Here is a 25,737-nt window from a genome sequence, read left to right as displayed (position 1 = left end):
TCTCGTTTTCAAACTAAGTCCAAATAATTACTGTGCTAGCTATGAAAAAGAAGGGTTGCATGAAGAAAATTAACTTATTTTCAGTCAAACCAGCACAAACACCATAGGCTGTTCTTGGAGGTTCCATGAAGGCCAGTGAGAAAGATAGTGTCTCAAGGTCACTTCATGTTGGGAGCAACATCCCATGGGAAAGCACTTGAATGCAGCACTGGGATGTGCTTCCCAGAATTGAGATCCCTGTGTCCATTCCTCATTACATGAGACATCTCAGATGAGTGCAGAGCAGGGGGACACACCACAAGGCTGAGGTGCCTCCAATCCTTTGGGAGTGGCAAGAGGAGGCCAGAGAGACACTGTGACTCCTGCCTCTGTGTGTAAAAGGGAAAGATTCTGTCTCTGAACATCCCTGGGTGCATAAGGAGTCCACGAGGCCAGCTCAGATGAGGACGCCTGACAGAACCCAACATTTTTGTGTGTGGCTCAAGGAACAAATCCCACTGGCCCAGTGAGATTCATCTCAGCTGCCTTGGACAGGCTCATTGCAAGTGCTCCTGTCTGCTATGTTACCCTTGCCTGTGATTGCAGATTGTCCTCTCACAAGTGACAGAAAAATCAGAGAGGATCTGAGGTCCTTGAAAAAGGCAGATGTCAAACCCATCTTCAGGAAAGTCAGGAAAGAGATTTGGGAGAATTACAAGCTGGTCAGCCTGCCTCTGTCCCTGGGAAGGGGACATTTCCTTCTGCAGCCATTCCCAGGCACTTGACGGACAAGAAAGGGATTGCTCAACCAAAACAGACAAGGGAAAGAAACACATGTTGTGTATATGGAAATTTGTAAGGCCTCAGACATGTTCCCCCATGGTGTCCTTCTAACCAGAGATTGGTGCTGTCTGGACTGAAGAAGTGGATGCTGGGTGGGAAGCTGGCTGAACGATCAAGCCCAAATATCATCAGTGATACAAAGTCCTTCATGCAGCCAGTTACCAGTGGCATATCTCAGTGACCAGCATATGGGCCAACATGGTTGAACATCTTTATTCTCCTCCTGTATGATGTGACACAGAGAACTTTCAGCACCTTTGTGGATGATGCAGTGCTGGGCAGAGGCCTTGAACAATGTCATCTGGTTCACCCTGCCTTGAGCAGGAGAGTCAGACAAGATGATGTCCAGGGCTCTCTTCAAACCTAAGTTACTCTGTGATTCAATGAACCTTTCCCTTGTAGAGTTTTTTGAAGGTAGAATAGCTGGAGGGAGAAGAAAAAAAGTAAATAAAGAGGTAGAGGAGGTAAGCAAATTGTGTCAACATAAACAGGAGTTTCACTCAAATCATTAGTAGGAAATAGATTTGATCAATTTGATAAAACAAGCTTACTTTTATCTGGTCAGGTCCTGGACCATAAGGAGGGTGGTGGATGGGTATGGTATTATGAGGTCAGTTGTGTCTCAGAAACTCATAATCCAGTAAGACCCATGTGGCTGTGAAGGGGACTGTGAAGTCAGTTCTGTCTCAGGAGGTGACAGGCCAGCAGCATGGACATGGTTGGGAAAGAACCTCTGCCAAAGTGCCCACAGGTCCTATCCAGGAATAGGTCTTGGAGATGGGTTGTCATGTCCATTCTGCCTGAGTACATGATAGGACAGCAGCAGGCACATGGTCATGTGTATCAGAGAAGCTGAAAGGCCAGCAGCAGTCATGGGACTTAGAAGATCACGGTAAGGTTCCTTCTCTCTGGCCAGTTGAAAGACCACAAGAAGCCTAATGGGTTGGGTTCCATGCTTGAAGGGCAGTTTCTGAAATGGTCAAGCTTTCCTTGGTAGTGGGAAAAAGCAGGAGAGGGAAAAAAAAGGTCACCAAGTGAAACGTGGAAGGTGAAGACAGGATATCAGGAGGAAGAGATGTCATTGGAAGGGCAGTGCTGTGGCGCAAGAGGTCACCCAGAAGGACTCGAGATCAGCCCATGGTTTGTGTTTCTAAGAACAGCCAGTGAGAGTGCAGACACATCAGTGAAGGTACAGAAATGCTGGGGTGAGAGCAGGGTGGGGAAGTGAGATGGGTGTCTACAGCCTGCAGGGAAAGAGGGGCAGGTGGAGGACCATGTAGAACAGCCTGTGATGGAGATGGCAAAGGGTGCTGGCAAGGCTGGAAGGCACCAAGAGAACCCAGGTCTTTGTCCCCTTGGCCATGGCAGTTGTCTCTGCCCCTGAAGCCTAGGAGAAGACATGTTGTCCTCCTGGCACTGGGGCCTTGTTGCCTCCTTGCAGCCCCATGGGGAAGCTGGAAGTTGTACCGGTGTTGTCCTTCCCTTGGTCTTGCACACCCACATCCCACAGTCCCAGGAAGAGCCCTGAGCCGTGTGTGAGGGACAGGATCCCCCTTCCCATTGCCTGGATGTCGTGGTTTCTCCTTTCTCCTTCAGAAAGCAAACCAAGGAGTTTCTGAACATCAGAGCCACCTGCACAGGGTGGCTGTCATCAGCCTCCAATTATCTGCTCTAACAAGTCCCTGAGGAGGCTTTGTCAGTAACAGCCCTCAGTGTGACCTTTTAATGCTTCAAGGAACTTTGGGGTTTTGCTTTTGCCTTTGGCTCCTTGAGAGGTTTCTTCAGAACCTGAGGTTCATGGACTCAGCCTCAAATACACCATGGGCTCATTAAAAAGCCAACATCCCTAACAAGCCATGTCTTTTCCATCATTTAAGTATCGAGGACTTGTAGAGCTAATTAGAGAGGTTTCAGGAGGGCAGGTAAAGATGACATTTTCAATGAGCATTTTGAAGAACAGATAAAAGAATTCTCCCATGGCTACTGATGCAGTGCCTCCTAAGGAGGTGTGGACAGGTAGGAAAAGCAGTCCCTTGAGGCTAGACACAGGATGGACAACCTTGCTTCTCACCTCTCCAACCTCCCTGTTTTGCTCATTGGCTCCCTGAGGGTTACATCACTTTTCTTTACATCAGGCTTTTCCACTGAAGTTTGCATCTGATTGTTACAGCTTCATTACAGAAATTTCTACCAGCTTTCCTTAGAGAACTGAGTAATAACAAGCACAGAGGTGATATTTTTTCAGATGTGATTTTTTTTTAATTGGAGGAAAGGAAAAAAAAAGTAAATAGAAAACAGAATAGAAATGAATGAACAATAAAATGCATTTCTCTGCTGTAGTGCATTTAAACAACTCTCAGTGACACCCATTACCACAACTGAAGAGTCACCTACAGCGACTATGAGAGATACTGCTGAAAGACAATTCAGCTTTACCTCCCCAAAGCTCAAAGCAGGGTGAGAGGTGAGACGACTCTGAATGTCCAAAGAGTAAGAGGAGAAAAAACCCCCAGAGAACAATGGAAAGTGCAAATGCCCAGACAGGCTTCTGAAGATATGACTTCAGACATGGTGAGCTGAATAAGGACAGGTAGAAACACCTGGAGTTCAGGGAGATAAATACACAGCTTGCTAGACAGAGTACTAGCAATGAAAGCACAGGCTAAGGTAGGTATTTCTTCAACCACAATTCATACACATTCTCCTCCTGCAAGCTGGGGCTGCTCCCCCAGCAGGACATGTGTAGAGATGGGAGCTAAGAGAAATCATTCTTTCGTGGTTTCTTCAGTGAGTTTATCTAAACAGGGAACCCAGATCCATGTGCACATGGGGTCTTTGGGTCCTGAAAAAACAGGTAGGAGACAAAGAATAATAATATCACAGGTTTAAAACCAAACAACCAACAAACAAACAAACAAACAAAAAGTAAAAAAAAAAAAACGCATTAATGAAAACAAAAGACTTATATGAAGAAAAGTTAGTTCTGGGTTTTTCTGAGACACAGTGGGAGCTCTAGTGGCATAATGGGCACCCTATATTCTCAATAAGCACATAATCGTTTCCACAGGACATCATTTATTTCCTTGTTCCTCATGCTGTAGATGAGGGAGTTCACTGTTGGAGGTACCACTGAGTACAGAACAGACACCACCAGGTCCAGGGATGGGGACGAGATGGAAGGGGGCTTCCAGTGAGCAAATATGCCGGTACTGATAAACAGGGAGACCACAGCCAGGTGAGGGAGGCACATGGAAAAGGCTTTGTGCCGTCCCTGCTCAGAGGGGAATTTCAGCATGGCCCTTAAGATCTGCATACAGGACAGCACAATGAAAACAAAACACCACCAAAATACAAAAGCACTAAATGTCATGAGACCAACTTCCCTGAGGTAGGCATCTGAGCATGAGAGCTTGAGGGTCTGGGGAAGTTCACAGAAGAACTGGTCCACAGCATTGCCCTTGCAGAGTGGCAGTGAAAATGTATTGGCCGTGTGCAGCAGAGCAGTGAGAAACCCACTGGCCCGGGCAGCTGCACAAGGTCTGCTGCCCAGGAAGGTCCCGTAGTGCAGGGGTTTGCAGATGGCAACGTAGCGGTCATAGACCATGATGGTGAGAAGGGAACACTCTGCTCCAAGGAAGAAGAAAAACAAAAGGATTGTGCAGCATATCCCGAACAGGACATGACCCTGGTGTCCCAAAAAGAAATGGCCATAGATTTTGGGACAGTAGTTGAGATGGAGCCCAGGTCAAGGAGGGAGAGTTTGAAGAGGAAGAAGTACATGGCGGTGTGGAGGTGCTGGTCACAGGCTATGGTGGTGATGATGAGGCCGTTGCCCAGGAAGGCAGCCAGGTGGATGCCCAGGAAGAGCCAGAAGTGCAAGAGCTGCAGCTCCCGTGTGTCCGTGAATGCCAGGAGGAGGAACTGGGTGATGGAGCTGCTGTTGCTGTTTCTTGGCATGGTTGGTCTGTTCAAAAATGGAAACAAAAACTTAACATTGGGACAGACTTCTCTGAGCAAAGCCAGACGTAATCAGCCTTTAATGGAAAAGTTCAATATCTGCACTCATGAATCTCAAGAGCATCAGCTGCAGAGTCCTAGCATGTCTTTATAATGATTTTGTCTGTGCTTTTTTATTTTCCTCCATCGCAGCTGGTGAGAATTAGAAAAACTCATTTTTATGACTGAAAATGTGAAGAATGTGAATGGTCTTGAGACAGGTGAAAGGGCTTAGCTCTCTGTAGCTTAGTGCAGAGTCAGGAGAGCAGCAGTGTCCATCAGTCTCTAACTCATCTGCCCTGTGCTTTCACTTCCGTTGCCTTGAAGATGACTTCACACAGAAATTACTCTTTCAAAAATGTCAAACAACTGAACTTGAATGGGAGCAGAGGAGCAATATTTAAAAGGGCAGATCTGCAAACTCTTCTCTCTCCCAACCCAGAGGTGGAGATGTGATGGAGAAAGCAGGACATGACCCCTCACCGAGAGAAGCAAAGGACTCTGAGAGGAGAGTGTGACCCCGCAAAGAAAGGCTCAGCACTCCCGGGGATCCTACAGGAGAGCTGGGCCTTTCTGGGAGCAGCTCGAGAGCCCAGGACGACAGGCAGAGCAGAGTCAGGGCTCCTGAAGATGGGATGTCCTAAAGGGAGAGTCAGATCATTGCCCAGCAGACATCTTTGGAGAAGGACCAAAAGAGCTCCTGAACACTCCCTGATCTGCTAGGGAGCTGTTTCCCTGTCCCCAGGTCTCCTTCCTGCCAGTGTCACAGACCCCATCCAACCTGCTGTGTGCTCAGCTCTGCCCTGCAGACACCTCCCAGCAGCGGAGCACTGCCCAGGGGCAGCTCCGTGCCACTCTCTGTACGCTTTCTTATTTGAATAGGGCCAGATGTGTGTCACATTTATTTGAGATGCCATTATCCCGTGAAGTGGATACTCTAAGTTACCTCTGGGGAGAGCTGCACATACCAAAGAATCGCATAAATTTAGTAGTGACTGCAATAAACGTGTTCTGTTCCCAAGCATGGGTTTGTGTGATACAAAATCTTACAAAAATAGAACAGATCAATATTTTCTTTGCTGAAGGTGAAGCCTTAATGGTCCCATAGGGGCTGACTTTCATTGTGGTTTAGGGATTTTCTTTACTCTGGTGTGATGGATCCATGAGGTCTATTCTTTGATATTGATTACTGTGTGGAACATCAGCAGCACTTGAAATGGACCCTCCCACTTCGATTCCAGGGGTGAGTCTGTAAAGGACTTTACATACACATAATCACAAGGCGTTATGTCATGTACTGGTCCGTCCAGACCGCAAGCTCTGGGCCTTTGATTTTTCTCAGAAAAGTCTCCCCTAACCTTCTCTTTCATTTTTCCTCCCTGGACAGTCCCCCAGGCTCAGAGGCAGCAGATGTCCAACAGCAGCTCCATCACCCAGTTCCTCCTTCTGGCATTCACAGACACACAGGAGCTGCAGCTCTTGCACTTCTGGCTCTTCCTGGACATCTACCTGGCTGCCCTCCTGGGCAGTGGCCTCATCATCACCACCATAGCCTGTGACCAGCAGCTCCACATTCTCATGTACTTCTTCCTCCTTGACCTGGGCTCCATCTCCACCACTGTCCGCAAATCCATGGCCAATTTCCTCTGGGACGCCAGCACAATTTACTATGCAGGATGTACTGCCCATGTCTTCCTGTTTACCTTATCGTTTGGATCAGAGTTTTCTCTTCTCACAGTCATGTCCTACGACTGTTACGTTGCCATCTGCAAACCCCTGCACTACAGGACCCTCCTGGGAAGCAGAGCTTGTGTCCACATGGCAGCAGCTGCCAGGGGCAGTGGGTTTCTCTGTGCTGTGCTGAACACAGCCAAAACATTTTCACTACCATTCTGCCATGGTAATAATGTAGACCAGTTCTTCTGTGAATTCCCCCAGGTCCTCAAGCTCTCCTGCTCAGATGCCTACCTCAGGGAAACTGGGCTTCTCATGGTTGCTGTCTTAGTAGCTTTTGGTTGTTTTGTTTTCATTGTGGTGTCTTATGTGCAGATCTTTCAAAGCCTTTTCCATGTGCCTCCTTCACCTGGCCATGGTCTCCTTGTTTGTCAGCACTGCCATGTTTGCCTACCTCAAGCCCTCATCCATCTCGTCCCCATCTCTGGTTCTGGTGTTGTCATTTCTATATTCCATGGTTCCTCCAGCAGTGAACCACCTCATCTACAGCATGAGGAACCAGGAGCTCCAGGATGCTCTGAGGAAACTAATGACTGGATGCTTTTCAAAAGCAATAAATTGCCCCTCTTCTGCATATTAGCCACGATACAACTCATGACATGTTCAGCCTCTCTTTTGTACTCTTTGGTGTTATTGATGTTTTTTTAGATTTTGGGGAGGCTTGTTTTTTTAACTATGGTAATATTGCCCACATAGAAATGTCATTTTTCATCTTGCTTCTAATTCACCTTTTATATTCACCTTTATAGTTTGATTCATAGACTGTGCAAATGAGAAGCCATGCTCTCTGTGTATTTAAACAAAATAATGGACCCTGCAGTGAATTGTTTGTCTGAGATTCTTCCTCTGAGACCTTTGTGGAAATGAACACAAAGTGCCTCATTGCAGAGGTGGAGGGAAAAATGGAGTCTCAACACAGCAGCTCTGCATGGGAGCACCAGCATTTTTGTTTCCAGAGCTGTTCTTCTTCCACTTCCCCACTCTCCTTCTGAGCCTTTGTGTTGGTATAAAGCCTGAGCGCTCCTGAGGCTTGGCTACAGTCCTATGGCGTGGCAGTGCTGTGACTGCAGGCAGGGACAGGCAATGGGCGTTCTGTGACAGACCTGGCCTCCATAACAGCATCTCCATCAGCAAGGGGATCTCCTTACTATAGTGCCTGAAGTCTTGGGTCTTCTTCCAAAGTTTGTCTCAGGAACATGACTGAGGAATAGACTCTGAAGAGGTTCATTGCTTTATTTCTCTGTGGGCTCAGTGTGATGAGATCAGGGTCCCAGTGTGGCTTTTGAAGGACTTTGGGATGGTTGTTCAGTTTTTTCTTGTTGGTGGCCAGCACCCAGACAGATGGTGAATAAGGCAGGGCACCTCTGAGCACCCTCCATGGCCACCTAAGAGCAGGTGTGGGAGGCGGCCAGTGACAGTGACCACCATCAGCTGGATCTGCCTCCCAGCCTGACCAGTATGGCCCTTCAGAGTCACCATGGCCCAGGCACCACAGCCCACTTGTTCTACAGAGCAAAATCCCCAACTCAGGGGCTGTGTGGCCCATGGCGACAGGGTGCGGGAATGGCTGGTCACCTTTGTGACTGATGACAGTGCCATCTCTGCTCGCAGCAGTGTCAGTAGTATTTCCTGGAACTTTTGCATGTATTGAGTGGGGGGGTTTTGAGTGTTCTGAGTGTAATCACTTCAGTCTTGCCCCAGCTACAGTTTTGTGGCCTCATTGTAGATAATGACTTCTTCTGTGATTTTGCCCCACAGCTGTAGATCTTCTGCAATAACGCTGTGACACTCACGCTTTCATAACATGCACTTTAGAGCCAGTTCTTCCCTTCCTATTCACATGGGCATGCTATGAATGCATCACTGCTCCCCACCCCTGTGTAGACAGGCAGAAGGCCTTCTCCACCTGCTCCTCTCACCTCATCAGTGCCACTGCCTTCTACAGCACCCTCATCCTTGATGGTGGGATGCCCAGAACAGAACTCCTGAGACAGTATACAAAGACTTTTTTCTACACCATCTTCACATCCCTGCTTAATCCCCTCACCTACAGCCTAAGGACTAGAATGATTGGGTAGAAATGGGGCACTGAGAAAAATGGTCAGGAAAGCTTTGAGGTGCACAGAGAGGCTGTCAGAGTTGTTGGCCAGCTGTTCTCTTCTGAATAGGCCCAGAGGACCTGGACAGCATTTGCTGTGTCCCGGAAACTCATCTGGAAGTACAGGATATGGAGAAAGCTTACCAAAAGGGGCAGAGAGGTGCTGGTGGAGGTGACTCATGTCACTGTGAGACCTCTCTCAAACATATTGGAAAAGTTGTAGGTATCAGGGAGGTTCCAAGGTCCTCTGAAAAAAATTATTAAACCCATCTTTGAGAAGATCAAGAAGAAAGACTGAGGGAATTACAGGTTGGTCAACTTCACCTCAGTCCCTGGGAAAGTTGTGGGGCAAGTGCTCTTCCAGTCATCTCTGGGCACTTGAAGGAAAATAAAAAGGGTGCTGAACCTGTATGGGAGGAGAAAGTAGGGAATGTTGCATACCTGGGCTTTAGCAAGGCCTTTGACAGGTCTCCTATAGTCTCCTTATAACCGTATTGGTGATATCCAGACTGAAAATGTAGATGACAATATGCCTGGAAGTTTGTCTGGATGATCAGGCCCAGTTACCATCAGTGGTGTAGACTCCTCCTGACAGCTAGTATAAAGGTAAGGACGTTCAGTTGGCCTAATCATCGGTACCAGGTGGGAACTTCCTGCAGACTTCTCTGTTACAATCCAGTTTATTCTGGAGGCCACAGAATTGTGTGCTCAGCAAAACACAGCCTGAAGGCCAAGCCATACACGGAGCACAGCCCTGGATCTACTCAGGTATACTGTTGTGTGGATCTGGTCAGGATCACTGAACCTCCTGATGAAGGTTACGAAGAGGATGAGGTCTCCCTTACCTTGAGAAACCATCACAATTTAAGGCCCTGTTAATCACTGGGGACTTTGAAGACCATAGCCCTCTGCTACAGGGCCTTGATTGAAGGGAAGGTAGAAGATAATCCCTGACCCAACATGGTGGAAATGGTCTCCTGGATGTATTTTTCATAAGAAGACAAGGTAGGACTGGTGGAAGACGTCAATGATAGCTTTGTCTGCAGGGCGGGTGTGGTGGTAGGGTTCAAAACCCTGAGGGAAATGAGCAAGACAAATTGTAGTAGCGCTGAGTAGGGAAGAAGAATCACCTCCCTCAACCAGCTGGCAGTACTGAGTCAAGGGGGATGACAACTCCCTTGCCTGGTTGACCACATTCCTACTAATGCACCCAGGATGCCATAGTCTGCCTTTACTTAAAAGGTGCGAAGCTGGGAGAGGACAAGTCTTTGGGGAGACATAATAAAAGCCTTCTCATACTTTCTTGGATATCAGCAAGATATCCTCCCTGGCCTGAGTTTGGCTTCATTTGTATTCTCATTTGCTGTTTCTTAGCTTTTAACCATGGGGATTCCTTTCTTGGACAGCTATTCCATTAAACTAGTATCTCCTTCTATTATCTGGAGTGTCTTGTAATTCCTGACACTCATATGTTGTCAGGGACACCACAAATCTGATGGGCCATCTGTACACACATACTAACAGCTGGCAAAGCAGACCTGGACTTTGTTTCCTCTTTGCCCCTTTTTGGGGAAGCTGGGAGGGGTTATACAGGTTTCCTACACTTGGCCTTGCTCACCTTCACACTCCACTGCCCCAGGAAGAGCACTGAGCCATGCCTGAGAGACAGGATCTGCCTTCCCAGGGCCTGGGTCAGGGTTTGGCCTTCAAGCTGGTAAAACAAACCAAGGATTTCCTCACCATCAGAGCCACCTGCACAGTGCCTTTGCCCATCCGCAATCACAGCCTTCAAGTATCTGCTCCAACGAGTCCATGGAGAGGCTTGTCAATAGTGGCCCTCAGTGGGGTCAGTGTTTCAAGTTTTGCTTCTGACTTCAACTTCTTGAGCAATTTGTTCAGTCTCCTCTCAATATCTGAGGTTGATGGACTCAGGGCCAAATACACCATGGGGCTCATTAAAATACAGAAAGTACCAATGAAGCATTTCCCTTCCTGTAAACACTACAACTACTTTGAGCTGTTTCATAATGTAGCTAAGGAGGAAGATTTCAAGATGCACCGAACAAAAATTATTCCTTATTTTGAAGGGCATATTGTATTACTTTTCACTTCAGAGAAGAGGTGATAGCAGCATTCTCTGATTGATATTGATCCAGAATGTCTCCTCAGCAGGTCTGGACAGCTAGGAAAAGCAGTCCCCTGAGGTCCAACATGGTTAGGACAACCTTTCTCCTCACCTGCTCAACCTTACCCTTTCTCCCATTGAACCCCTGGGACTTGTCACACTTTTCTTTACATCACATTTCTCCACACATCACTGTAGCTGGATGTTACAGCTCCTTTGCACCATCTCTCACTTACTCTCCTTAGAGAACTGGCCACACACAGGCAGGCACAAAAGGATTTTTCCTAATTACAAACAAGGTGAAGCACAATTATATTTCGTAAATAATAAAACACATTCCTTCACCATAAGTTAATTACAAGCTTCCTCTAATGAAGTCACCTTTCAACTAAGGGATAATCTTATGAGAAATGTTTCAGGCAAGCAGGCAAAAAAATATAGATACAAACGTAATTAAGGAGTTGGTTAAGGAGACATTCAGACTACTGAAGACAGGAAAGCTTTTAACTGCCTGAAGTTCAAAGCAGTAGCTGGCAAGCTGAGTCCAATCTGTCTAGAGAGTCCGCACCTGAAAAGATTACTTTAGAAATGGTCATTATATAAGGACAGGCAAAAATATATGAAAGACTACAGAAAATAAATACACCATATAACAGGCAGAATAGTGACAAGGAAGTTTCAAGAGATCAATATTTCTTTGGAATATCCCTTTTGAGTGGTCACAGGATTGGCAGAGGTCTCTTCTTAGTGAGAACAAACTAATGTTGCACCCGTCTTTGAAAGCGGCCAGAAGTGCCACACAGAGAACCACAGGTTGCACAAGATCACTTTGGTGAAGTGACCCTTTAAATGAGTGCTCTTGGATGACATTTCTGGGCACCTAAAAGAGAAGAACGTGTCCAAAAGCAGTCAGCATGGACTTACCAAGGGTAATTCATGTCTTACAAGATTGATTGCCCTCATGGTGAAGTAACAGCAGTTCTGCATGAGAGGAGAACACTGGATGTCATTTACCTCAGCTTTAGCAAGACTCTTGGCATGGTCTCCCTCAATATTCTTGTACCCGAAATAGTCCATTACAGTCAGATGGGTTGACAAACAGATGGGTAAAACACCAGTTGGATGGTCAGGCTGAGAGAGCAGTGGTGAAGGGGTCTCATGCCCAACCTAGAGACCACTAGGACACACTGGGCCATTGTGGGCAAGCACAGGGGACTTTGCTGAGACCTGGGCAGATCAACATGTCTCTATGACCTTGAGGAGACAACTTTCACAGTGTTTGTTGACACTAAATTGGGAAACCTGATAGGCAGGAGGACTATCCTGTCAGAAACATCATGAGAGAGAAGAGGGACAAATGCCAGGTCCTGCACCTGGAATAGACTAACCCCTGCAAGATGTTGGTAACTGAGAGAGAGCTCAGTGGAGGGCTGCTAAGATCTACAAGGACTGGGACACTTGCTGGGAGGATAAACTGAGGGAAAGGGCCTTGTTCAACCTGGAGAAGGGAAGGTCTGTGAAACCTCGTAATAGCTTCTCTGTCCCTGCGGGGAGGTTTTCAGGAAGGTGGAGCCAGTTTTGCACTGTGGTGCTTGGCGGGAGGATAACAGACAATAGTCAGATATTTAAATAAGGAAGGTTCAGGCCAGAGGTAAGGAAAATCCCTTCCTCCATGAGGGCATCGAAGCATCAGAACAGGTTTCCCAGTTTTGTGGTGCTGTCTGTTCTTGGATGTTTCCCAGGCCCCATGTGGTAAAGCCTTGAGCAATGTGGTCTGACTCCATAGCTGAGCCTGCTGTGAGAAAGGTTGGATCAGAAACTTCCTGAAGTCCCATTCAAGAGAATGGAAACCTGAATAATGCTGTGGCTTCTTGCCCTCCAGATCTTCCCTTGATGACAGCAGGGAATGTTCTCAGGCTCCCTGTGACCATGGAAGTCAGTCAGATGTTAGTATAGTCAGGCCAGCTGGAGCTTGCTTGTCATCTGTGTTGCTCATTTGCAGGCCTGTTTGACAGGTGTCCCCAAACAGCCTTGATCATTTCCTTTGCTTCACCATTCATTCCCTTTTCACTCTTTTCCCACCTCTCAACTCCTACTTTTTAGCCATCCTTATCCCCTCCCATGCAAAAAGTCAACTCTTCTACCATTTCCCCATTGTCCCTGCATTCGCTCTCTTTGTACCCTCTTTTGGTGTCACTGAGATGGTTACCATGGTGATTTCTACCCTGATTAGCAATTCCATTACACTAGCAGTCTTTTCTTCTCCGTACTCAAATTATGACCTTGTAAGAGGCACCGTGACTGAGGATGACCATCAGCACACAGACTGTAAGAGCTGGACAGTTGGAACTTCACTCCAGAGGGACCCTGACACATATGGGGATGTGGCCATGTATTGGATCTAGCTGGGATGGAGTTAACTTTCCCCATACCAGCTCTCGCAGTGCTCTGCTTTGCTTTTTTAGCTAGAAAAGTGTTGCAAACACACCAATGTTTCAGCTACTGCTGAGCAGTGCTCGCACAGCATCAGGGCTTTCTCTCCAGGTACAGCTTCATCCCAAAGGCCAGGAGGCTTAGGATGGGCAGGAGGTTGGGAGGGGACATAGCCAAGACAACTGACCCAACCTGACCAAAGAGATATTACATACTATGTGATGGCATGCTCAGCAATAAAAGCTAAGAGAAAATATTGGGAGGCAGAGGCATGTGTTATTAAAGCATTTGACTTCTGAAGTGCTAGGGAACAGACTGCCTTAGTTTACTGAATTATTTGGTATACCTCTTCTTATAGAACTTGTTTATGATAGAAACTGCTTATATAGAATTCGCCTAGCATAAGAAAGATTGCTTAGCATAACTTCTATGTGAAGCATTGAACATTCTGCTTCATTAAATAAGAAAGGCCACGGAGTCTTCAGCCTAGAAGGAAAGGTAAGCTGTGTCCCTGGAGATAAGTAAAGGAACAAAACATCATCTAATAGAAGAGCATTTTGGCTATTATCAAGAACTTATTTTCTCCTGCTGTGGGTGCAAAATAACAACTGAAGGTCAGAACTTTGACAGCCTTCCTGACAAAAATGAAGAGATCCAATAAAGAAAGGGAAGACCCCAGACTCTAATTTTGCAATTAGACACATAGGGGGTGGGTGCTTTGATTGTGGGAATATAGTTGTCCAAGTTTTTTTCCACTGAGGGTCCCTCTTCAGGAGGCACCAGCTTGAGCTTCTCTACCTTGTACTTTGCAAATAAATTATTTATTTTAGAAGAATTTCTGGAATCCATGCCTGAAGCTCTACTATGGGCAACACAGGAAAAAAAAAATCTCTAATAACAGTTAGAGAAACCTGGCTGATGTTAGATGGTAGGTACATGACTGATACCTGCTCTGGAACTCTGCAAGACAGCTGAGTTATGACTTTCTGTTTTGCATTGAGTCAGCACTGGTGAAGCTTCTCTGTATCATATCAAACCAGCTCAGGTGGGTGTATCTGCAAGGACCAATGAAATCTCCAATGGCCTCTGTAGCTACAATACTGTCTGCAGCAGCAAAGATGAGCCAACAGTGTGCTCTGGCAGCCAAGAGGGCCAACTATGTCCTGGGGTGCATCCAGCACAGCATTGCCAGCGGTCCAGGGAGGTGATTGTCCCGCTCTGCTCTGCTCTGGTGTGGCCTCACCTGGAGCACTGTGTGCAGGTCTGGGCACCACAGGATATAAAGGATATTAAGAGGGCTAAGAAGTTGGTGAAGTGTTTGGAGAGGAAGCTGTATGAGGAGCGGCTGAAGTAAGTTGGTTTGTTCAGCCTGGAGAAGAGGAGATTGAGGGGAGAGCTCATCACAGTCTACACCTTCCTCACAAGGGCAGGAGGAGGAGCAGGTGCTGAACTCTTCTCTTTAGCAACCAATGACAGAATCCGAGGGAATGGCAGGAAGATGTGCCAGGGGAGGGTCAGCTGTACGTGAGGAAAAGGTTCTTCACCCAGAGGTGCTGGACACTGGAACAGGCTCCCCAGGGAGGTGTCATGGCCCCAAGCCTGACAGTGTTCAAGAAGAGACTGGACAATGTCCTCAGACACACGGTGTGAACTGTGGGGTTGTCTTGTGCAGTGACAGGTGTTGGAACCGATGATCCGTGTGTGTCCCTTCCAGCTCAGGACATTCTATGATTCTGAAGAGAAGCTGCTGAATTAATGTACACTGTGATTACATTACAAAAGCCGTACCCATCATTAACCAATTGACATGATCAATGCTTTCTAACCACCTGCAAAACAAGGGGATATTTTTCAAGTTTTAGATTCTTCTGCATGACAAGAGACAGGAGATTAAGTAATATATTGTTTAGAAGCAGAGTGCTTAGCTTATGTTTGACTAACAATGAATAGATGTATTGTAAGTAAGAAACTAATCAATTATAACTAACTTCAATTATTTCTTAGTATAGATATACTGTATCCTAAAAATTTTAAAAAATTGTATTTAGTATGTAATAATTGTGTGAATATAAGCAACACAAGACTGTCCAGTTGTTGGAGAACTTATGGAGGATGATACCCAGTGATCCCCAGCACTGTGAAATAAAGAATGCCGCTTAACAGGATAATTGACTCTGCTGTTATTTCTTTGTTTAAATTCTATAAAGATATCTACATCTGCAGAGGCATTGGTAATCCTGTGAGTGTCTGCAATGGTCTCTTAATCTTCAATCATCCCTGCATCTGCAATGGGACCTGTACCTCTAATTGTCTCTGCACCTGGCTATGCCTCAGCAATGGTCTCGGCAGTGATTTCCACAATGGTATCTGCAGCAGAATCTGCATCTGCAGCACCTGAAATGACATCTGTAGCTGCAATTGTATTGGTTTGGTGTCTTCATCTGTAACTTTATCAGGAATAGCATTGTGGCAGATGCACTTGACCACCTTTAATCAAACCAGCAGCAGTTCGATCCAGGCTCCAGAGGAGGTAAAGGCCTGAGCCATAGACGTATTTGTTCTGAAACTGTTTGTTTTATTTTCAGGGAATATTGCTTAATTTGTCTCTTAATTGTCTAAGCTCCTTTTAGGAAACCCACAAGGAAGTAGAACAGCAACTGAACACTGACAAGTTGTGGGTGCAAGGAGTCTGGTGCAGACCTTTCCCATTGTATGCAATTTGACTATTAACAAACCACTTAGTTCCATAAATATGACTGCCTGGGGGAGCTACTGTGAGCTCTCTGCTAGAGATGACCCCAATTTAAGTTCTCTGGATGAGCCCAGTTTAAGTTTCATATTAATCATTTAGCTTAAGTAAGTGTGTATTAAACAGAATGAATTACTTAGAATTAGAAGGTAATGCAATTTTTAATATACTGTCCATTTCACATTACTTGGTAGGTAATTTTTGTGAAATCTTAACCTGTATGTTGTGAAGTTCTGCTCATATTTACCCAACTTGTGTCTACTTCAGTAAAACAAAGCAGCTACAGACCATCAACACCATCTGCAAGATAAGGTCTGTTTTGTACCTTATCGAGCAAAACGGGATCCACTCAGACAAAGTAACACCTTCAAGGCCACCTCTCCTAATCAATAATAGTATTCCATCCCATTAGTGTCATGCTTCATATTTAAGGAGAGGCAGAATCTTCTGGTCTCTCTTGCCTTCTTTGCTTTGTTCCCTCTTCTTGTTGGAGCCATGGCACTTCTTTTCGGGACTTTGGCTAGTTCAGCCTTTTGCCATCCTGCCATTTTGCAGAGGCCTCTGGGCCTTTCTGCCTTTATTCTCTCTTCTCTCTTTGGGATCAGCTGTTGGGACCAGGCCTGCATCGGTGTGCAAGTAGATGGATAAAAAGCCAGCTGGATGGTTTGGCTTAGAAGGACAGTAGATAAAAGGAGAAACTTTTCAATCATGAGCATAATCAAGCACTGGAAGCTGTTTCCCAGGTGTGTGCACTCACTTTGTTCCAGAAGCTGTCCAAGTGTGTTTGGATAAAGCCCTGAGTAATTTTGTCTGACCCTGCTTTGAGCAGGAGGTTGGTCAAGACACTTCCTGAGGTCCCTTTGAGCCTGAATGTTACTGTCCTTCCTTCCCCTTCATGTTTTCAAATTAGAGAAAGCTCTCAGATTCTCTCTGACCACAGAAATAATCCACATGAGGTGCAGTGCTGCTTTACAAGTAACTCTAAACAGTCCTGACCACAACTTTTGAATCCCTTTTCATTTGCCCCAACCCAGGTTCTTCATTTTTGCTGTCCTAACACCCTTCCAGAAAGAACAGCCCCCCCCTGTTAATCCTTTCAGACCAGGCAGTTCAATAGGTGTCAGCATCCATGTACAGTCTGCACATCAGCCAGGCATCAAAGCCACCATTACAGAAATGGTGACAAAGCACATGACCAGCTCCTTGAACCCAGGAATTGGCACGTGTCACGGGGGAGTAATTTAGGGTTCTATTTTCTGCAGAACAATATTTATATTTCTTAAAGAGAAGTGTGACTTCTAAGAGTTCGGTGGTGGGACATAGGGAAATACACCAAACCAAACGCTGCTGACTTTCTCTCCAGGTGCCTGTACCCATTCATAAAGCAAACACTCAGGCATCTTCCCTCCCTGATAACCATTCACTCTGGAGTCTGTGTCTTGGAGCTCCAGAGGAAAGCTTTCCGGGAAGGCCTGTACCCGTTCACAAAAGCAAACTTTCAGGCATTCCCTCCCTGATAGCTGTTTGTTCTGGAGTCTATATTTTAGAACTCCAGAGGCAAACTTTCAGGTGATGCCATTCTGGTGATAAACAAACATCAAGGGCTGACATGGTATCAGAGCCACCTCCACATTGCCTTTACCATCTGTGACCACTGTCTCCAAGCTTTTGCTTTACCAGCCTTCAGGGACAGGGACCTCGACTGGTTGTTTCCTTCACAGCTTTGTCAGTGATGGCTTTTTGTGGCATCCCAAACACCCTCAGAAACTCAGGTTTTGCTTCTGCCTTTTAATCCTTTAAAGCTTTGTTCATTCTTTCAGTATCTGCAGTTCAGGAACATGGCAGCAGAGGGCCGTTAACATCTAAAACGCCAAGAGAAGCCAAGGCTCTGTGCATCGTTTTCCTAAAGGCTTCAAGCGTGGTGGGGATGACTAGAGAGATTTCAGGATTGTAGCCACAGAGCAATTCCCAGCTGCCTCACACCTATGGGCAGAGCTCAGAGTGTCCTTGGCTCTCAGACCAGAGCAATTAAAAACATCTGTACCGGGGTGTTATCCTCTTGTTCTCAAACTAAGTCCAAATAATAAGAATGCTAGCTATGAAAAGGAAAGGTTTCTAACTGCATGAAGAAAATTAACTCATTTTCCATCAAACCAGCACAGGGCCCTGGGCTGTCTGTCCCACACCAGCTCCAAGAGGGCTCAGCTCTTCTGCAGGTCCTGTGTGGTGTTTGCCAGCTGAGTGTGGTTGTGTTTGGCACCCCAGGCACCTCCCATGGCACTGGAGGCTTTTTTTAATGCTACTAAATGGGAGCCCTGATGTGTTCAGTGCTGGGATGTGGATGTGAATGAGCTTTGCAGTGACTGGAGCTCTAGAGAGCAGTGCGGATTGAGAGAGATCTGGATCTCCATCAGGACACTCCTCCATTTGGTCAGCTCAACAGCTCTGCATGCTCCAGGAGACATTTGAGAAAGACATGTCAGTGGCTGGTGTCATTGTGGGTGGCAAAGGATGTCCCCCTTCCCCCCTGGCCATCAGCTGATGCTCAGGAAGAATGTGGGAATTCTCAAAGATTTTCCACCAGGGCTGGCAAACACTTGACTACGTCTCGGATCACCTCAGTCACCACCAAGTGTGCGTGTGTGAGCACCTCAGTTCCCATGGAATAAAGACCAGGGGCTCAGAGCAAGCACTCACATAGAATCATAGAATCATTTTGGTTGGAAGAGACACTCAGGATTATTGACTCCAACCATAACCGAACTCAGGAACTAACCCATGTTAGAACCTCATTGCTGCGTCTGTTAAAACTCTCCACAGGAAGGTTTAAGGCCCTTCACCAGCTTCTGGTGAAGACCCTTCACCAGTTCCTCTCTCGGAACTCCAGTCAAAACTCAGGTAGAAGAAGGATGTTTATGTAATGTGGAAAAAGGGACAGACCACCTGGGAGGAATACAAGGAGGCTGTTAAGAGTGTGCAGGGATGCAGTGAGGAAGGCCAAGCTCCACTTAGAAGTAAATCTGGCCAGGGATGTCAAAGACAACACGTAGGGCTTCTTCAAGTACATCAGCAGCAAAAGGAAGGTTGGGGAAAATGTAGGTCTGCTGCTGAATGAGGAGGGTGCCCTGGTGACGGGTGATACAGAGAAGGCAGAGTTACTGAATGCTGTCTTTGCTTCCATCTTTACTGCTAAGGCCAACCCTCAGGAAACCCATACTCTACAGACAGAACAGAAAGTCTGGGAAAAAAAGACTTTCCCTTGGTTGAGGAGGATCAGATTCGAGATGATTTAGACAAAGTGGACATCCACAAATCCATGGGCCCTGATGGGATGGAGCCACAAGGGCTGAGAGAGTTGGCAGATGTTGTTGCTAAGCCGCACTCCATCATCTTTGAAAGGTCTCGGAGAAGAGAAGAGGTGCCTGAGGACTGGAGGAAAGCCAACGTCACTCCAGTCTCAGCAAAAAGGGCAAGAAGGATGACCCAGGAAACTACAGGCCAGTCAGTCTTACCTCCATCTCTGGAAAGGTGATGGAACAGATCATTCTGGACGTCATCTCCAAATATGTGGAGGAAAAGGTTATCAGGAGTAATCAGCATGGGTTCATTAAAGGGAAATAATGTTTGACCAACCTGATAGCCTTCTATGATGGTATGACTGGCTGGGCAGATAAGAGAAGAGCAATGGACATTGTCTACCTTGACTTCAGCAAGGCTTTTGACACTGTCCCACAACATCCTCATAGGCAAACTGAGGAAGTGTGGGCTGGATGAATGCACAGTGAGATGAATCATGAACTGGCTGGATGGCAGAGCTCAGAGGGTTGTGATCAGTGGTGCAGAGTCTGGTTGGAGGCCTGTAGTTAGTGGTGTTTTCCAGGAGTCCGTACTGGGTCTGGTCTTGATCAACCTGTTAATCAATGACTTGGATGAAGAGACTGAGTGCACCCTCAGCAAGTTTGCTGATGATACCAAACTGGGAGGAAGTGCTGACATACCAGAAGGCTGTGCTGCCATTCAGCAAGACCTGGACACACTGGACTGGACAGAGAAGAACCTGATGAAGTTCAACAAGGGCAAGTGTAGGGTCCTGCACCTGGGGAGGAATAACCCCAGGCACCAGTACAGGTGAGGGGTGGACCTGCTGGAAAGCAGCACTGCAGAGAAGGACTTGGGAGTTCTGGTCGACAACAGGTTGACCACAAGTCAACGATGTGCCCTTGTGGCCAAGAAGGTCAAGGGTATCCTGGGGTGCATGAAGAAGAGTGTGAACAGCAGATTGAGGGAGTTTCCTCCCCCTCTACTCTGCCCTGGTGAGGCCGCATCTGGAGTTAGTGCATCCAGTTCTGGGCTCCTCAGTTTAAGAAGGACAAGGCTTTACTGGAGGGAGTCCAGCAGTGGGTTACGAAGATGATTAGGGACCTAGAGCATCTTTCTTATGAGGAGAGACTGAGAGACCTGGGTCTGTTCAGCCTGGACAACATAAGGCAAAGAGGGGATCTTATTTATGCTGATAAATATCTGTAGGGTTGATATCAAGAGGATGGACCAGACACTTTTCAGTGGTGCGCAATGATAGGATGAGGGGCAACGGGCACAGACCAAAGCATAGGAGTTTCCATCTGAACATGAGGAGAAACTTCTTTACTTTGAGGGTGCCAGAGCCCTGGACCAGGCTGCCCAGAGCGGGTGTGGAATCTCCTTCTCTGGAAACATTCAAACCTCCCTGGACATGACCCTGTGCGATCTGCTCTGGTCAACCTGCAGGTGGGTTGGACTGGATGATCTCCAGAAGTCCCTTACAACTCCAACCACCCTGTGATTCTGTGATTCTGTCACAACCCCAAGCCTGACAGGATTCACAAAGCAATTGGACAACACCTTCAGACACATGGTGTGAATTTTGGGGTTGTCCTATGCAGGGACAGGAGTTGGACTCAATGATCCTTGTTGGTCCCTTCCAACTCAGGACATTCTATGTTTATATGAAACCACGCTGCTGGAATTAGTCTCTCACTATGGTTTGGAGAAGGACGGTCCATGATGACTTGAGCTGACTTCAAAGCAGGTTCTCCTGGAAGGATCCTGCTCCTCTCAAGAGCTGTCAGGCCTTGGATCCCCAGGGGCATTTGGAGGGAACACAGTGGGGACAGAGAAAGGAGAGTCCTCTGCTGCTGAGCTGGGCTGGGCTCCCGGGACAGAGGGAGCTCATGGCAAGTGGCAGTGCTCCAGAGAGACAGCTCTGCCCAGGAGCAGCTCCTCTGCAAAGCGCAGCAGGGCTGAGGGCTCTGCCTGTAGCACCAAGGGGACAGGAGCCGGGCAGAGAGAGGGAACCACAGTCTGGGGTGGTGAGACAGCTGAGAGCTCACTGGAGGAGAAATCTTCACAGTCCTTGACTCAGTAAGTCTCTGGGTGCAGGTTGGTGCAGATAAGGATCGTGCAATTATCTCCCAGAGCTGGCACATCCCCTCATTGGTGTGGAGGAGAAAGATCTGCTCCTCAGCAGGGACTCCCTGCATGGACAGGGCACAACAGCTGCCTTCTCCCAGCTGCAGAGTGTGAAGCCAGGGGAGCATCCAGGGGTGCCCAGGGCTGTCCGGCAGAGGAGGGTCCCTGCACCCCAGGGCTGTGCTGGGGCAGGGACCCTGCCACCTGTCAGGGTCAGCGCTCAGCCTGCCTGGAGAGATCCCAGCAACACTGTGGGGAGAAGCTGTGGGCGGAATGAGCAATGCCTGGTAGGTCAGGGTCCTTCTGCTCTTGAGAGGGGACTGCTCACAGCTCCAGCTCACTCTGGGGACACTTGCAGAGGGTCCTTGTGAAGGACATTGAAGCAGCATTTTCCCAGATTCTATGCTTTGAGTTTTTCTACTCTTGGTTGGCTGGGTGGGCATTGGGAGATGGGAATTGATTTCTCTGCCATGGAGAAGGCAACTGAGACCTCAGTTCTTGTTATGACTTGTCTGAGCTGCTCCTGATCCTCTGCACACACAGAGCTGCCCCCGGGCCAGTGCCCAGTGCCAGGAAGTGTGAGCAGGGCAGAGCTGAGCACACAGCGTGTGGGATGGGGTCTATGACACTGACAGGGAGCAGACCCAGGGACAGAGAAACAGCTCCCAGCAGGGACAGCTCCAGGCAGCAGAGACATGGGCAGGGAGAGGGAGCTGCAACCAGAAATGCTGTGGGAGGGGGTTTCAGGATCCCCCCTGCCATCCCCTGCAGTGCAGACACATTTCCCAGTGCAATCCCCTGGTCTCCACTCCTCTCCAGCAGAGCCTCTGCCCCAAAGCCATGGGCTCCAGGTCACAAGTCTCCACCTCGGCAGCTGAACCTCCAGGTGAAGGGCTCCTGGAACATGGCACCCAAAAAAGGGGCTGAAAGAACTTGCCCTACAGGGTCATTATGTGTGTGGCAGCAGCTCAGCCAGGTAAGGAGAAGGTTTCACATCATGCCCGTCTGCCTTTCTGTCCTTGCTTTATTTTCTGGGAGCACTGCGGGGCTCTTCCCTGTTCCTCCACCTGTCCCTGGTGCTCTTGCTCTCTGGGGTGAGGGTGAGAATGTGGGTCTGTTTTTGTTCTGACACTGACACAGGGGGTCTTGCCCTAGAGGTGTGTTCATGGAAACTAGATGTCCAAGATGCATTTTAAGCTGTGATGAACTGCATTTCTCAGTTGGTAGAAATGGAGAATGAGCTGAAACATCTCTCCTTCAGGGAAGAGGTTTTCCATGAGAAACAGCATGTTTATTTTGCTCAGAGAAGTCTCCCCTAACTTGTCACTGCATTTTCCTCCTTGCACAGTCCTCATGCCCAGAGGCAGCAAATGTCCAACAGGAGCTCTTTTACCCAGTTCCTCCTCCTGGAATTCACAGACACACAGCAGCTGCAGCTCCTGCACTTCTGGCTCTTCCGGGGCATCTACCTGGCTGCCCTCCTGGACAACGGCCTCATCATCACCACCATAGCCTGTGACCAGCACTTCCACACCCCCATGTACTTCTTCCTCTTCAACCTCTCCCTGCTTGACCCAGGCTCCATCTCCACCACTGTCCCCAAATCCATGGACAATTCCCTGTGCAACATCAGGGCCATTTCCTATAAGGGATGTGCGGCCCAAGTCTTTCTGTTTGTCTTTTCCATTTCAGCAGAGCTGTATCTGCTCACCGTCATGTCCTACGACCACTATGTTGCCATCTGCAAACTGCTGCACTACGGGACCTTCCTGGGCAGCAGAGCTTGTGTCCACATGGCAGCAGCTGCCTGGGCCAGTAGGTTTCTCACTGCTCTGCTGCACATGGCCAATACTGCCACTCTGCAAGGGCAATGCCCTGGACCAGTTCTTCTGTGAAATCCCCCAGATCCTCAAGCTCTCCTGCTCAGATGCCTACCCCAGAGAACTTGGGCTTAGTGTAGCCAGTGTCTTAGTAGGATTTGGGTGTTTTGTGTTCGTTGTGGTGTCCTATGTGCAGATCTTCAGGGCCGTGCTGAGGATTCCCTCTGAGCAGGGATGGCACAAAGCCTTTTCCACGTGCCTCCCTCACCTGGCTGTGGTCTCCCTGTTTGTCAGCACTGGTGTGTTCGTCTACCTGAAGCCTTCTTCAGTCTCTTCCCCATCCCTGGACCTGGTGGTGTCTGTTCTGTACTCAGTGGTGCCTCCAGCAGTGAACCCCCTCACCTACAGCATGAGGAACCAGGAGCTCACAGATGCACTGTGGAAAAAGATAACTGGATTTTTTCTGGAGCAATATGCTGCCCATGATCTTTTGCATAGCAATTATAGTGTAACTCATTGCAGGCACAGCCTGTTTTTGCTGTAATAGTTGTTGTTCTTTTAATTGTAATAATGTTGTCATCCCCTTTGTTATTCACTGCCTGCTTTTATTTTTCTGAGTGGCTGCATAAATGAGGAGATGTGCTCTCTGTGTATTAAAGAAGTTTAAGAGCCTTACTGATACTCTTTTTTTTTTTATCCTGAGATGCTTCCTCTAAGTATTTTTTGGATCTGCAGAGACAGTTCCTGTGCACGGGTGGAGGGGAAAACAGTCCAGCATGGCAGCACTGTGAGGGAGTACCAGCCCTTGGTCTTCCCAGAGCTGTTCTCTTTCTACTCCCATCCTCTCCTTCTGATCCCTTGTGTTGGTGTCAGGCCTGAGTGCTCTGGCAGTTTGGTCACCGTCCTGCTGTGTGTCAGTCCTGTGATCGCAGGCAGGGACAGGCAATGGGCACTTGTGTGACAGAGCTGGCCTCAGAACAGCCTTTCCATAAAGAAAGGTGAACTCAGGGCAGTACCTGAAGGTTTAGGTCTTCTGCCAAAGTCTTCCTCAAGAACATGCCCAATAAAGTGACCCACACATCTAAATACTTGTGAACAGCTAACAGTGTGGGTGTGCAGTGTGGGGCACACAGCAGTGTCCTCTCACAGCCAGGCCTCCTGTGAGAGACCTGCAGGACCAGCAGAGCAGGGTCTGAGCTGTGCCTGTGTGCCCTGGACACTCCGTGGAAGCTGCCCCAGGGCAATCTTAGAATAACAGATTCACAGAATGTCCTGAGTTGGAAGGGACACACAAGGATCATGGAGTCCAACTCCTGTCCCTGCACAGGACACCCCACAGGTCACACCGTGTGTCTGAGGACGTTGTCCAGTCTCTTCTTGAACACTGTCAGGTTGGGGCCGGGACACCTCCCTGGGGAGCCTGTTCCAGTGTCCAGCACCTCTGGGTGAAGAACCTTTTCCTCATGTCCAGCTGACCCTCCCCTGGCACATCTTCTGCCATTCCCTGGGTTCTGTCCCTGTCCCAGAGAGAAGAGCTCAGCCCTGCCCCTCCTGCTCCCCTGCTCCCATGAGCTCCGCCTTCAGTCTCCTCTTCTCCAGCTGAACAAACCCAGGGACTTCAGCTGCTCCTCATATGTCTTCCCCTCCAAACCCTTCACCAACTTCGTAGCCTCTTCTGGACACTCTCTAGTAGCTTAATTTCCTTTTTATCCTGTGTCCCCAGCCCTGCACACAGTGAATGCTCCAGGTGAGGCCGCCCCAGTGCAGAGCAGAGCGGGACAATCCCCTCCCTGCCTGGCTGGCCGTGCTGTGCTGGATGCACCAGGACACAGAGCCCTCTTGGCTGCCAGGGACACTTGGCTCATGTTCAACTTGCTGTAGACCAGAATCCCCAGATCCCTCTCTGCAGAGCTGCTCTCCAGCATCTTTTCCCCCAGTCTGTCTGTACAGCCAAGATTGCTGTCCTAGATGCAAAATCCAGCACTTGCTGTTCTTGAACTTCTTGTGGTTGGTGACTGCCCAGTTCTCCAGTTTTTCCAGATCCCTCTGCAGGGTCTCTCTGCCCTCGAGAGTGTCGACAGCTCCCTCCAATTTTGTGTCATCAGCAAACTTACTAAGCAATCCCTCAAGTCCTGAGTCTAAGTCATTCATAAAGACACTGAAGAGCGCTGGTCTTAAGATGGATCCCTGTGGAACCCACTAGTGACTGGTCGCCAGCCCGACATAACCCCATTTACTAGAACTCTTGGAGACCAGCCCGTCAGCCAATTGCTCACTCACTGCACTGTGTGTTTACCCAGCTGTGTGCTGGACATCTTGTCCAGGAGGATCCTGTGAGAAACACTATCAAAGGCTGTACTGAAATCCAAAAAGATCACATTGACAGGCTTCCCTTGGTCAATTGGTAACCTTGTCCTAGAAAGAAATTAGGTTGGTCAGGCAAGACTTTCCCCTCATGAACCCGTGCTGACTGGGACCAAAGACTGTGTTGTCATATGTTTTTCCATAACTC

The 25,737-nt window shown here is 48.0% G+C and overlaps 1 protein-coding gene across 1 annotated transcript; it reads right to left on the bottom strand.

Moving 5' to 3' along the window:
- Nucleotides 1-3,862: 3,862 nt before the first annotated feature.
- On the bottom strand, nucleotides 3,863-4,779 carry LOC135996677 (olfactory receptor 14J1-like). The gene is made up of 3 exons (XM_065648845.1): nucleotides 4,497-4,779; nucleotides 4,202-4,449; nucleotides 3,863-4,093 (listed from the first exon to the last, which is right to left on the bottom strand). The coding sequence occupies exons 1-3, from the start codon at nucleotides 4,777-4,779 to the stop codon at nucleotides 3,863-3,865; spliced, it is 762 nt and encodes a 253-aa protein (XP_065504917.1).
- Nucleotides 4,780-25,737: the final 20,958 nt, after the last annotated feature.

The sequence above is a fragment of the Caloenas nicobarica genome, chromosome 19, assembly GCF_036013445.1.
Source record: "Caloenas nicobarica isolate bCalNic1 chromosome 19, bCalNic1.hap1, whole genome shotgun sequence".
NCBI lineage: Eukaryota > Metazoa > Chordata > Aves > Columbiformes > Columbidae > Caloenas > Caloenas nicobarica.
This window is presented reverse-complemented; position numbering and strand designations above follow the sequence as displayed.

Excerpts from the sequence above, each read along its gene's own strand:
- LOC135996677 (XM_065648845.1), bottom strand. The coding sequence starts at position 4,779 with ATGCCAAGAAACAGCAACAGCAGCTCCATCACCCAGTTCCTCCTCCTG. Across the intron at positions 4,450-4,496 it reads GGACACCAGGGTCATGTCCT|CAGAGTGTTCCCTTCTCACC; the intron begins GTTCGGGATATG and ends TCTTCCTTGGAG. Across the intron at positions 4,094-4,201 it reads CAGATGCCTACCTCAGGGAA|GGACGGCACAAAGCCTTTTC; the intron begins GTTGGTCTCATG and ends CCCTCTGAGCAG.